Genomic DNA, 14,017 nt, shown 5'->3' with positions numbered 1-14,017 from the left:
GGGGTTTGTTTTGGTTTTGTTTGTTTGCATTTTTTTTTTAATGGGGCCAAAAGCCAGGTCTCCACAGAATTGTCTTAAACATTACAGACAGACCTTGTGTTCAAAGGGGACAGCTCTGGAAAGGAAAAGCTTCGTGGTACCTTTGATTATGGTAAGAAAAACACTGTAGATGCAAACCTTCCCCATGGAGCAAGGAAAGGAAATCTAGAGTAAGCTAGGGAGGAACTTCCTACAAACCAGTGCACCAGAGTGCACTCACCATTTCATACAAAACGTGATGCTGAACGTACCAAATACACAGAAAAGGAGGGAGGTGTAATAGAAAAGCACTACCACTTTTCATAGCCTCAGTCACTTCCAAGAATAGCTTTTTACTCACCTAATCTTTCATCCATGAGCAGAAATAAAACCACTCTTTCTCAGTATTGTGAGAGCAAGCCAGACCCTTTTCTTAAAGTGTTTTGTCTACTCATCCTCTGTTGGGCTGCTTACACTACTGGTTTTACTGAGATGCAACACTGGAAACTTGTCTTTGCCTGATGTTTGTAGAATCATCTAGGAATTGCACCAAAGCAAACCCCAAAAAGCATAAGGTGCACCTAAAGTAGGAGAGAGACTTTGGTGGATTTCTTGCCTCTTCAAACAGGGTCAAATATGTGATTAAATAGTAGGACTCAAAGGACAATTTCCCCAATCCCTCTTTACATGAGACCGAAATCTTTCTCTTTTACTTGTAAATGAACAAACAGGCCCAGAAACTCTCTAGAGAGAGTAAACAGAAATACAGCTGCACTTCCATTTGCATTTGTCTGTGCCAGGCCTCCCCTGAACCACCGGACTGCTCTGTTACAGTAAACCACAGCCAGAAGTCAAACCACTTGACAAGTGGAGCAGGCCAATGGAAGCTGGCAGAGGACATGCCATTACTGCAGGCAGAGAAGCTGGAGCCAATGGCACGCCTAGGAAATGCTGTAGGTGCCTCCTGGAATGGTTCCGTACCTGCATTAGAGCAGCAAAACCTCTTTTATACACCAAATTTGGCAACAGTGAGCTTCGGTTGAGAAGAGTCTGGAGAAAGCAGCAGATGGACTGTGTAGAGGGTAGAGGTAACACTTTAATGGGGTCAGATGCACTGACGGGCAGGAGGCGTCCTCGGGCCCGGGCGGGCCGGTGCGGTCCCGGATCGGTGCGGTCCCGGGCGGGCCGGTGCGGTCCCGGGCCGCTCGGGAGCCTCCCGGCCGGGGCGTGTCAGGCCGCGGTGCCGGGCGCGGTGCCGGGCTCGGCCGGACCGTCCGCAGGGGCAGCCTCGGGCTGCTGCTGCTCGCGCTGTCGTCGCCGGCGCAGCCTCTCAGCGCCGGTCACCGTCATGGGGTGGAGCGGCAGGAACCCCGCCAGCCCTGCCCGGTGAGACGCGGTGAGACGCGGTGAGACGCGGGAGCGAACCGGGCCCCACCCCTGCCCCCCACCCGCGGCTCCCGCCCCACGCCTACCCAGGAGCTTCTCGGCGGGCCGGGACAGCTGCGCGCCGCAGCCCAGCCAGTACCGCAGCCGCTCCAGGTTGAGCCCCGCCACCTTCTCGCCGTGCGCGTTGGGCAGCGGGTCAAGGCAGCCGAGCTGCTCCAGGTACTTCCCGTCGCGGGCGCGCTTGCTGTTGGCCGCCACGATGCGGAAGAACGGCCGGTTGGTGCAGCCCCCGAGGGCGAAGCGGATGACAACGTGGCCGCCGCGGCAGCCCCTCAGGAGGCGGCTCCCTGCGGAGAAAGCGCGGGGCGGTCACGGCCGGGCCGGGCCGGGCAGAGCCGCTCCGAGCCCGCGGCACTCACCGAGCTGCACCATGGCGGCGGCACGGCCCGCGCGCGGCGCGCAGAGATGACGTACAGGGGCCGGAAGCGCTTGGCGTGGGCTCGCGCGGTGGCTGCCGGGAGTTGGAGTCTGAGGGGCGATGGCGTCACCGGGGCATCCCAGTGCTACTGGGAGAGCGGTGCTGCTGGGGCCGGAGATGGGCGCGGAGTCACGGGCAGTCACTGCGGCTCCCCAAAAAGGGCCTGAAAATTCATAGGGAGGGAGAGAGGGTGTGCGTGTGTGTAAAACACTGAAACTGCAAAGTTTGTTATTTTTATATATATTGACAAATAATTTTACTTTATATAAAAATTAATTTTAAAATACCCCCCCCGTATCTGCTATATTTGTATGTATATTTTTTATATATATCTTATATATATATATTAGATATATATACCCTATGTATATATAGGATTTTAGAATGTAAGAAATCCTGAATATAGACTTACAGGGCTTTCAAATACAAATATAGCTTGAGATGAGGCTTGAAAACGTAAGTAGCGCTGACCCGCCGGTCGGGAGCAGCCCCCTCTCCGCGTGCCGCTGTCTCACGGGCACGGCCCGAATGCCGGACTCGGGGAGTTTGACTCGCTGCCGCCGCCCGCTGGCGAGCGCGGGTATTGCAGCCCCCGCCGCAGAAAGCGGCGCATGCGCACCGGGCCGGCGGCTCCCTGGTGGCACCTGCAGGCGGAGCGCGGTACTGCGCGGCGCACGCATGCGCACTGAGCGCAGGGACGCGCTGCTGCCGCCTGGTGGTTAAAGGCGGTACTACAGCTGGGAAACGGGGCTGGGTTCGGGGGTGGGGGTTGGGGTTTGGGTCAGGGGTTGGGGGTCGGGTTTAGGGATTAGGTATGGGGTTAGGGTTTGAGTTAGGGGTTATGGGTTGGGGGTCGGGTTTAGGGATTAGGTATGGGGTTAGGGTTTGAGTTAGGGGTTAGGGGTTTGGGGTCGGGTTTAGGGATTAGGTATGGGGTTTGGGTTTGGGTCAGGGGTTGGGGGTCGGGTTTAGGGGTTAGGTATGGGGTTAGGGTTTGGGTTAGGGGTTATGGGTTGGGGGTCGGGTTTAGAGATTAGGTATGGGGTTTGGGTTTGGGTCAGGGGTTGGGGGTCGGGTTTAGGGGTTAGGTATGGGGTTAGGGTTTGGGTTAGGGGTTATGGGTTGGGGGTCGGGTTTAGGGATTAGTTATGGGGTTAGGGTTTGAGTTAGGGGTTAGGGGTTTGGGGTCGGGTTTAGGGATTAGGTATGGGGTTTGGGTTAGGGGTTATGGGTTAGGGGTTGGGGGCCGGGTTTAGGGATTAGGTATGGGGTTAAGGTTTGGGTTAGGGGTTAGGGGTTAGGGGTTGGGGTTCGGGGTTAGGGATTAGGTATGGGGTTTGGTTTATGGGTTAGGGGTTGGGGTTAGGGTTTAGGGATTAGGTATGGGGTTAAGTTTTGGGTTATGGGTTGGGGGTCGGGTTTATGGATTAGGTATGGGGTTAGGGTTTGGGTCAGGGGTTGGGGGTCGGGTTTAGGGGTTAGGTATGGGGTTAAGGTTTGGGTTAGGGGTTTTGGGTCGGGTTTAGGGATTAGGTATGGGGTTTGGGTTATGGATTGGGGTTCTGGTTTGGGGATTAGGTATGGGGTTAAGGTTTGGGTTAGGGGTTGGGGGTCGGGTTTAGGGATTAGGTATGGGGTTAAGTTTTGGGTTATGGGTTGGGGGTCGCGTTTATGGATTAGGTATGGGGTTAGGGTTTGGGTCAGGGGTTGGGGGTCGGGTTTAGGGGTTAGGTATGGGGTTTGGGTTATGGGTTGGGGTTCTGGTTTAGGGATTAGGTATGGGGTTAAGGTTTGGGTTAGGGGTTGGGGTTCGGGTTTATGGATTAGGTATGGGGTTAGGGTTTGGGTTAAGGAGTAAGCGTAGGGCTTTCCATTACGTTTTTGCTTAGAACTAGGTCTTAGAGTTAATGCTCAGTGGTAGGTTAGGCTTGTGGCTAGGGTTAGAGGTCTGGATTTTAGTTATGGGTTAGAATTAGGGTTTGGGTTCGGGTTAGGTTACGTTCTGCAGTTTTGTATGGCCCTGTGTTGGTCAGGAATTGCGTAGCTTTTTATATTTGTTTGGTTTGGTTTTGTTATGGTGGAATGGGTGTTGCATTTTAATGCCCTGTACTTGTATAGACATTGTGTTTTACCTTTGGTTTTGTATTGTACTAATGTGTATTTAAGTTGATTGGTTTTTCGTGAAATTGAAATTGTGTAGGGTCATGTCATTTGTTCTGTCACCTGCATTCTAAAGCCCTGTACTTGTATGGACTTTTGTCCAAGGGAGTTTTGCATTTTGTAGAGTCATCCTTGGTTTTGCATCAGTCTGCATTGAAACTGATGTAAAGTTGTACTCTCTCAAACGACTGAGCTGTACAGAAATATATTTGAGGAACTATAACTGAAGAGAAGTGATTCACTAAAGTTGTAATAAAGATTTGTTTGTTCCCTCTTTGGCTCCTGTGTTGCTTTGGTGTGATTTGCTCTTTTCTGTTTGTTTTGTTTCATCTTTGTCTCTCGCTGTCCCTCTGTCTCTCCCTCCCCTTTGTGCCTCTCAGTCTCTCTCCCTCTCTCTTGTTCATCTTTGTCCCCTTCTCTCTCCTGTTCACTTCTCTCTCTCCCCTCTTTTCCTCTCTTTCCTCTTTGCTTTGCCTCTTTTACTCTCTCTTGTCTTCTGTTTCTTCTTGGCTCACTTTCTTTTCTCTCTTTTCTTTGTCTCTTTTCTCTCCTCATCTCATCCATTCCATCCTGTACCTCTTTCAGGTGACAAGCACACACACAGAAGAAGAGGCTTCCCCCAGCTGCAGTTTTCCAGTGCCCCTGGGCAGTGTCCAGCCATCCCAGCAGTCAGAGGTTCAGAGAATCCCTGAATCCCTGGGTTGGAAGGGACCTTGAGGATCATCCAGTTCCATGGGCAGGGACACCTTTGCTATCCCAGCTGGCTCCACGCCCCTTCCAGCCTGGCCTTGGACACTTCCAGGGGTTTTTCTTCCGCAGCTTCCCTGGGCAATCTGTGCCAGGTTGCCCTGCTTGCTGTTAATGTTTAGTGCATTTTTTGTGGTCTTTTCCTTCCCCTCACGTTGATCTCTCTGTGACAAGAGCAGCCAAGTAGCTGTACTAAAATTTGATAGTTTTTGATGTCTCTTGGCATTAAATTATGAATGTAACATTTAAAATGTGTTCCATTTATAGAACTCCAACAAGGCATCTGACTTCAGACAAGTAACAGTGACATTCCTAAAAATTACATTAAGGCAAACGAGAAGAGTTGTTAATTAGAAGGTAGGATAAGTAGGGAGCAGCTTTAAATTGACAGTAAGTGCATTATGTCTAAAATTAGAGATTATCTGCATTTTAATGCCTTTGAATTTGCTTTCCTGTTGTTAATGAAAATAAATACTTGTATTCTGGAGATCTTTCTCCCAGGCATGGGATGCATGGCAAAAAGAGGCACAAGACACAAAAGAACATTCTGACATCACAGATGTGGACAAACTACTTGCTCTTCAGAAGGAGGAAGTGGGAAATAAATTTAAAAATCTGAAGGTGCAATTAGCTGCTTGTCCATGTATGGCATTACCTTACATGAAAAACTGTGGAGATATGGAAAAAATATCCTTGCCAAAGCTCTGTTCCTTATGAAACTGGCTGCACTGAGATTTAGAAACAATAGATAAGGTGAGTTTCTGCTGGATAACAATTTTTGATCAATTGGAACTAGCAGTTCAGTAACTTCCAATGACGTACTTATGCCAGGTTTCATTTCAAAGAGCAACAAGTCTTTATTTTCTGAAACAGAGAATGCTATCAGAACAAATTACAGGTACTTCACAGGAATTCTTGGGGTGATTAAAAAAAAAAAGATTTAAAGGTGGCTTCTACCCCCAGCATTGTGGGCACTCCCTAAATAAATACAAATAGTTGCCCTAAATAAATGAGAACAGTTCCATGCTTTTCACTTGTTTCGAAGGTGGGGGCTGAGGTTCCCTGCCAGGATTTGATGTCAGAGAGGCCAATACAGACTTGGAGCATGGAATCATCAGCGTTGGAAGGGACCTTTGGAGATCCTCAGTTCAACCCCTCGCTCAAACCTGAGCAGATTGCTCAGGGCCCTCCCAGTAATGCTTTGAGTGTCTCCAAGGATCAACAGTCCAGCACCACTGTGGGCAGCCTTTTCCAGTGTTTGACCATCCTCATGGTAGGGAAAGTTCTTTCTCATGTCTATGTGCAATTTGTGGTATTTTAATGTGTGCCTATTCCCTCTTTTTTCACTGGACACCACCCAGCACAGTGTGACCCTGTATGTTTTACCCTCTCCCATCGGGTATTTATGCACAGTGGTTACAATGCCACCTCTTCCCAGGGCTAAACCATCTCAGGGATCTCTTCAGCCTCTTGCCTGTCAGATGCTTCAGTCCCTCAATCACCTTGGTGGCATTTCTGTGTATTTCACCTTCTCTCGCATCCCGACTCAGTGTATCCAAAATTCAGAATGTCCTTTCACTGCAGGGCTGAGGTCATTTCTCAAAGCTGGGAATATCAGGTACCACTCTGAGCACTTCAAGGAAGATAAAAACATCCATCCATCCATCCATCCATCCACTGCTCCAGGCACCACACTTCACATCCTGATGGGCACAGCTTGGTTTCACACTGCTTTCTTCCCTGTAAAGGCAGTGATACCACATATGACACCAATTTTTCTGGTGTGTTTTGATGTTTTTGTCCAGACTAAAAAAAAAAATCCTTCCAGTCCTGGGACAGTCTGCCATACGCTAGCGCCCACCTGAGTTCAGCAGTGTTTATTCTGTCTCAGTGCACCTCCTGCCCAATGCCATCTGTGCCAGTACGAACTGCAGCCTTGGAAAAAAGGCCAAGCTCTCTTTAGAAGAGTTTAAATCATAATTTAGGTCTTTGTCAATACAGAAAGTGGACAAGAATGAGACTTGCTAATTACCAGGCTCCTGTTATGAAGTACACTTAAAGGATTCTGGATTGGGTCGGGGACCACTGTTGGTCTTAATCCTATGGAATATTGAAGAGGAGCAAGAGAATCTTGGGATCTCCCACTGAAGAGTTGTTACATCCTGGAATGGAAGTCATGTCGGTCAGGCTGGAGCTCCTCAGTTTCTCAGGTTTCCTTTACCACTGTGGACTCTTCTCATCTGCCTCTTCCTTCCAGAAAAAGAGCTGGTTTAGGTAGTTGAGCTGGTTTAGGTACTGCCACACAAGGCCTTCTGGGTTCTTCTCTTAGTCCAAACCATGTCTTGCCCTTCAAAACTTCACACAGCTTTTAGATGCTTATGAGTTATTCTTGTTCCTTAATAGGGTTGAAATGGCTTATTTTGGATCATTTGCAGTTGTAGCATCCTCAGGGAGGTCTGTATCAGTAGATTTATTCAAAGTATTGCACATTAAGGATGCTTCCATTTTGACCCAGTGAAAATATCCCCCACAGCACGAGATGATGTAACAGTGGTTTGAAACGGCAAAATGAAGGAGGAAGTGACAGTGAAAAAGGCCCTTTCCTCTTTTTCTTTTTTTATTTGTTTGTTTGCATCACTCATCCCACTTATGCAGGAAAATCTGCCTGTCCTTCTTACCTGCTCTGTCCTTTTGTCTGTCCTCCATGCCTTTCTCATGATCCCTCTTCCTTTTTATTCTCTGCTGCTCTGGCTGAAAGCCTGGCTCAAGCCTTTCTGCAGGTTGTTGATCTGCAAAACACGGAGTCACCAGATCAGAGAGGGACATCTGGCACCTCCAGGTCCTGGTTTGCTGGGATTGCTCTTTAGCATCTTTGAGCTACTCTTAGCAATCATTGCTTCAAATAACACCACCTTTAATGTGCTTTGGCTGTTCCTGCTGAAATCCTAATGCCAGAGGCATAGGGAGGAAGGGAGGAAGGGAGGGAGGGAGGGAGGGAGGGAGGGAGGAAGGAAGGAAGGAAGGAAGGAAGGAAGGAAGGAAGGAAGGAAGGAAGGAAGGAAGGAAGGAAGGAAGGAAGGAAGGAAGGAAGGAAGGAAGGAAGGAAGGAAGGAAGGAAGGAAGGAAGGAAGGAAGGAAGGAAGGAAGGAAGGAAGGAAGGAAGGAAGGGAGGGAGGGAGGGAGGGAGGGAGGGAGGGAGGGAGGGAGGGAGGGAGGAAGGAAGGGAGGAAGGAAGGAAGGAAGGAAGGAAGGAAGGAAGGGAGGGAGGGAGGGAGGGAGGGAGGAAGGAAGGAAGGAAAACCCCATCTTGTTTCCCTTGATTTCAGACACACAAACTGCTCCTCACCAGTGTGTTTTATGCTACATCTGTACCAGAGAGGTGTTTTCCATGCTCAGTGCCTATGAAAGCCTCCAGTACCTGTTCCCTCAGGGCTTTGATCTCCTCAGTTTGGGCTCCCAACTCTTGGTTGAAGGTGAGCAGCTCCTGGGTCAGCTCAACCTCATTCCTCACTGCTGCCTGGGCCAGTTTCTTTGCCATGGCCGCAATCTCCTCCTGCAGGTCTCTTATCACCACATCTCTCCCCTTTGACTCTGTTTCCAAACCAGAGACATTTTTCCTCCCCCAGCTGCAGCAGCTTCTCACCCTGTGGGCAGATTCAGGTGCCACTGGCCAGTCTGCAGCCACAGAGACTCCAGACCCCCTGCCCAGGGGTACCGACTCATGGCCATCAGCAAGGGTCCTGCTGTCCCCAGCTTCCCACATCCTCCCGCCCCCCACTGTCCCCACACCCTGCTGGGACTCCCGGTGGGACACAGCCATTTGGCAGGATTCAGCTGCTCTGCCAAGGACAGGGATGGCATTCCTCCCTCCCTCGCTCCCCAGCATTACCTTCTCCTGCAGGAGGAGATCCACCTCGTGAGTCCCCAGGGAAGGGGGTCCCCCCACAGCGCTTGCACCATTCCCTGAGACGCTGGTTGAGACTGGAAGACAGCAAATTATCACCATGAGAGGTGGTTGCAGGCTGCAGAAATGCTCCCTGCAGCATCCTTTTCCCTTGTCCCACAGCTACTCCAAGGCAGTGGCCACTACTCAGGGCATGAGCTCACTTCACAACCAGCAGAGAAACCAAAATAAAGACTCTTAGAGTGCAAACAGTCTGCACAGCAGAGAGAGTGATTCACCTCTGGGAACCAAAGCAGCCTCCAAGCAGCAGAGACACAGCAGAGAGAGGCTGCCCTCTCCCTTTTCCAGCACTGCCCAGCCCCTCAGAAAGCTGAGCTTTTTTGTCTTCCCACATGGGAACAGCTCTGCTCGCTGCCCTTAGGGCATGGGGATCCTTTGGGCTGTTCCCCAGCACAGGAGTTCGTGCTACCCTGGCTCTGTGTGTCCCTCCCTTCGCCCTCGCTGTGGTTTCCAGTTCAGCACTGGCACTGCACGGTGCTGCCTCCACTCTGCACTTTGGCACCTCACTGTTGACTTTGTGTGGCTTATGACTGCTCAAAAAACCCAACCCCACAGCAGGAAATCCACAGCATCAAGCCCCAGACCACAAAATTCATGGCAAATGTCATGTTCTCCAGCTGTGCTACTCCCCCAAACCCTCACCTCTGCCCTGCTCTATCACATACTTCATTTTCAAAGGTGTGTCACATATGGATCCAGTTTAAAGTGCCTTCACTCGAGGCAGCCACTTCAAAGGAGGAAAAAACACCCTGTCTTGGGGTGACCTTATGATGTGTATCCCATATCGCTGCCTATGCCCAGAAATTAATTTTTGTGCCTTTCTATGCCTCTAAACTGAGCCTGAGAGGGGGAAGGAAAAAAAACAGAGCAAAACTTTCTCAAAGCAGTTTGCAGCTTGTTCAAGGTCACATAAAGATAGGAGGGTTTTTTCTTCCCCAGCCGCAGCAGGGGAGCGAGGAAGCACCCAGCCTGCTGTGTTCCAGTCAGCTTTTGGCCAGTTGTTTTCAGTTTCTGGTTCTCCGGAGAGAGACTGAGAGTTGGACTATGCTTTTCCTTCTCTAGAATTCCGGATTTTCTCCCTTTGCTACTGGACTGCTTTCAACCTCAGAGCACATTGGGAGGACTTTTCATCGGGCACAGAGGGCCTGGCCCTGGGCCAAGCCCCAGCTCCGAGGAGACCAAAGGGAGGACTCTAACGCTTTCCCAGGTTTTTCCTCCACAGCGAAAGATTTTATTATTTAGCCTTATTTTCCTTTTCCCGTGTGATTGTTAAATAAATAGTTTTATCTCCTTCACTTTCCTTCAAGGAAAATTTATTTTTTTTCCCGAACCTGGTGGGGGAGGGGTGGTTGTGCCTTCTCTCAGAGGATATATTTCTAAATTTGGCCAAACCGGTACACACCCCTTCAAACAGGAGTCGGGAACAGGCACATGAGTCAGTGGTGCAGATAAATCAATGGCCCTTCTGGGTCCCACACCAGGAAAAAGGAAGAGGAAATGTCCCTCTGCAAGGGCAACAGCATTCCCCCTGGGATGTCACAGCTCATTTCTTCCCTGACCCGAACGCCACCCAGGACCACACACGGATTTTTGATCAGCTCCACTGGACAAGGACTTGCACCCACTTCCTCAACACTCATCCCTTCTCTGCTCCAATCAAGTTGCTCTCTGAGGACACCAGGACACAAATGGCTGGTTTGGCATCATGGAGTACCTGGCCTCACCGCAGAGGTCCTGCTGAAGGCGTCCAGAGAGGCGGCACTGGCCGTGCTCCTGTCCCGGGCACTCGTGGGTTGCCCTGGCAGTGGTGGATGTGGTGCATGGCCAGGCGCTCGGGGAGCTGCCTGCCCAGGGAGTTGGGGGGAAGCTGCCACTGCAGCAAGGGCAGGCACAGCCTTATGCAGGCACAGAGGAGTTCCAGGACACCAGGGTTTGGGCTCTGCAACCACCTGGAGCTGCCCAGTCCACCCTGTGCAACGTTTCAAGAAGGAACAGGACATCTACGGTGGGAGAACACCATGTTATCTGCAAGATTTTAGGAAGGATTTTAGCCCTGGATTCACGTGCACCATGTTGTGCAAAACCCAGGCACAGTTTTAGTCCTTTACCATTTCCATTACTCAAGGATCAGATTTTAATCAGGACATCCAGACTCTTTGCTCAAGCAAAAGGAAATTATTGGGGTTTGCTGCTTTTTGAGCTTTCCCCCTCTCCATCTGACTGCCCGAATTCTGCCCATCCTGTGCACGGTCCAGCAGAGCTCCCTGCACAGCTCTCCTGGCTCACACAAGGTCCTGCCCCATCGTTTCTCCCGTTCACTCCAGTGAGTCAAAGCCTCCCGTTGCCCTTCTGCCTTCCCATTCAGCCTGGGAATTCAGGCACTGCCTGCTGTTCTCTGGATGAGCAGAGCTTTCCAGGGCAGTGGGGACAAGCCACCACACAGGTCTCAGTTACAAGGGCTGCACTAAACATCTGCCAGCGCGGGGTCGGACCTGGGTGTGGATCCTTCCACACCCGGCTGTTAACGGAGCCCCAGACCCCAGCGCAGGCTCCCTGCGAGCCCAGCACCGTCCCCTCTCCCGGGGCACGTCCCAGCCCTGCTGCCTTTGCTCGTGCTGCTGCCCACGGCGCTGGCTCACTGCGGGATTGCACAAAAACCTCACACTGGCCCTGTCTGGGCACGGCAGGATGCGGTTCCCAGCCGGGTGCTGCTCCTCTGTACAACACGTTCCTCTGAGACTCGAGAGGAGCCATCCCTCCCCTTGTTAGACACTTCACAGCCGAGGTGCTTCCCTCCCCGCAGGCAGCAGGGTCAGGCTTCAAAGCTGCTCCTCCAAAGGAGGATCACAGAGCGAGGAAAAGGCACCGCATGGACCGGCTCTGCATCGCTGTGCAGAGCCGATTCTGTGTGCATCCTGCCTTTGGGAATTCAGCTGCTCACCGCTCCAGCAGGATCTAGCTTTACCTAGGCAGCACCTTGGATTCCTCACGAGCCAAAATAATAAAAATAATATTGGAACTTTTCAGTTGCTCTAGGTTTGATCTAAACTCCAACTTCCCTCTTAGTAAGTGGCTTGGGAGGAAACATAAACTGCAAATAGAGGAAAAGGACATTTTCCAGATCTACTTTGCTAATGCAACCCTACCCTAAGCTTTTCCTTCTCCTTACCGAACTGCCCGAGTTCCTTCAGCAGAGGGAGCTCCAGCTTTTCGTTTGACCCGCTCGCCTTTCCCGAGGATTGCCCGGAGGAGCTGGGAGCGAGTTCCTGCTTCTGGAGACTTCCCTGGGCAGCAGTACCCACCCACCCACCCACCTTCCCTGGGCACCTTTCCCTGGGCAGCAGAACGCACCCACCCTTGCCCGGGCACCTTCCCTGGACATCCCCACCCACCCTTCCCCGGGCAGCCCCACCCTACCTGGGCTGCCCCATCCAGCACCAGCTCGAAGGACGCTCCCGCGGTGCCGAAGCTCAGGATGTCCCCCGGCCTCACCCTGACGGCCGCGTTTTGGACCTGGCAGCTGTTGACAAAGGTGCCGTGGGGGGAGTTGAAGTCCTGAAGGACGAAGCTGTTGTCTGAGGCGGAGAATTCCAGGGCTGCATGACGATCTGCCACACCTGCGGACTGGGAGCAGGCAAGGGACAGGCAGGGAACGCTGCTGGAGGTGGCTCCAGGTCTGTCCCTGCTTTGCCAACCCCTTTTCTGGTCGTCAATCCCAGCATAAACTGGTACCTCCGCACTTTGCACGGAGGACTGCAGCACATCCTCCTCCCTCCCCTCCGCCCAAACCACGGCTCGTTTCAGGATGCTCAGCAGCCTCGGCCCTACCTGCAGGACGATGTCGGCCCCTCTGTGGCTCCCGATGGTCGCGGTGTAGGATTTCAGCTGGAAACACCCCGAACTCTTTGGAAAGGCTCGCCTTGCCCGGCCCCCTCACCTGCAAGGCTTGCACCAAAATCCCAACTTATCATTCAGCAACCTCCCACCCAACACAACCTGAGCCACGAGCGGCTCAACCAACTCACACACTAGAATTGTACAAAATGACCCCAAAAGCGGCTCTGTCCCAGCTGGCAGTGTGGCTGCAGTAGCCTTGGAAACCTTGGCCATGCTGGAGCCTGCTGCTGCCTGCCTGGGTGAGTTTTCCTGGTTTTAGTTTAGGGTTTGTTTCTTCCCCTTTTCCCAAGCAACTGGCCCGGCAGCACAACACAGCTCCGCGCCAGCATGGCCGCAGCGATCCCGTGCCTGCTGGGGACACACGTGGGAATGCGTATCACAAACCTCACAGGGGCCCTGCCACCTGCCAGGGCTGCCAAAGAACCTTTAGTCCTCATTTTGCTTATTTTTTATTTAATATCACGCACACACACACAAATGGGTATGGCAACCTCAGGCAAGGGGATAAGCACCGCTGTCAGGTGGATGCTGTCAGCCACTGGTGCTTCTCCATCAATATTCCTTGGTCCTAGGCTGCCACATACCCTTTTACAGCAGAAAAAAAAGGGAAAAAGCCACACTTGCCACCACCAAACCCCAGTTGGGCCTCACAAGTCCTGCAAGATTTCATCATGCTTCATTTCGAGGCACGAGCAGCAGATTTGGCAAAGTAGAGCTTCTGTGCAAATCTCTGCCAATTTGAAGCCATTCACTTTAGACCTGTCACTCCCTGCCCTTGTGCAAAATCCCTCTCCAGCTCTCTTGGAGCCCCTTTAGGTACTGGAAGGTGCCCTAAGGTCTCCCCAGAGCCTTCTCTTCTCCAGACTGAACTCATGGGTTGTCCTGGAATGAGAGTTACCTTCTGCAGATGCTGAGACATGCAAACCTTAAACACATCCTGATTTCTCGCCTGCCAATGTTTTCCCCTTGAACAAGCAGCCTGAGGTTGGGGTGAGATGAACCTGCTACAGGACATGCATGGAAGAGACAGCTGTGCTCTCCCCACTTTCTTCTCCATCGCCCTTGCCTTCAGGAATACCCACCCCCTCACAGTGCGACAGGGAAAAGCCATCCTAGGACAATGATGGTCATGGCTCTGGGAGCATCCACACTTCTCAGCACCCCACATCTCCCTCTGCCTCCCAAATACCACCAAAGAACAAACATGCAAGTAGCCAGAGATGCTCATTAGCCATTTGGACATTTTTGGCATGATTCCTGCATTAGTCACAGCTCGTGTCACTGAGGTCACTGCACTTCACCACAGCTTTTCAGCTCTTTTCCTTCATGAGACAGGAGGAGATGTAGGAGAAGATGCTGCTTTTGCC

At 51.7% G+C, this 14,017-nt stretch overlaps 2 protein-coding genes across 2 annotated transcripts; both read right to left on the bottom strand.

Moving 5' to 3' along the window:
- Positions 1 to 1,094: 1,094 nt before the first annotated feature.
- MRPS16 (mitochondrial ribosomal protein S16) lies at positions 1,095 to 2,080 on the bottom strand. Its single transcript, XM_069035106.1, has 3 exons — positions 1,824 to 2,080; positions 1,491 to 1,751; positions 1,095 to 1,397 (listed from the first exon to the last, which is right to left on the bottom strand). The coding sequence occupies exons 1-3, from the start codon at positions 1,834 to 1,836 to the stop codon at positions 1,249 to 1,251; spliced, it is 423 nt and encodes a 140-aa protein (XP_068891207.1). The 5' UTR covers positions 1,837 to 2,080; the 3' UTR covers positions 1,095 to 1,248.
- A 3,613-nt stretch (positions 2,081 to 5,693) lies between these two features.
- LOC138121574 (forkhead-associated domain-containing protein 1-like) lies at positions 5,694 to 13,707 on the bottom strand. The gene is made up of 6 exons (XM_069035226.1): positions 13,696 to 13,707; positions 12,486 to 12,638; positions 12,171 to 12,377; positions 8,679 to 8,770; positions 8,208 to 8,433; positions 5,694 to 7,578 (listed from the first exon to the last, which is right to left on the bottom strand). Exons 1-6 carry the CDS (start codon positions 13,705 to 13,707, stop codon positions 7,522 to 7,524), a joined length of 747 nt encoding a protein of 248 aa, XP_068891327.1. The 3' UTR covers positions 5,694 to 7,521.
- Between the last annotated feature and the right edge of the window lie 310 nt (positions 13,708 to 14,017).

This window comes from Aphelocoma coerulescens, chromosome 21 (genome assembly GCF_041296385.1).
Source record: "Aphelocoma coerulescens isolate FSJ_1873_10779 chromosome 21, UR_Acoe_1.0, whole genome shotgun sequence".
In the NCBI taxonomy this organism is placed as follows: Eukaryota; Metazoa; Chordata; class Aves; order Passeriformes; family Corvidae; genus Aphelocoma; species Aphelocoma coerulescens.
This window is presented reverse-complemented; position numbering and strand designations above follow the sequence as displayed.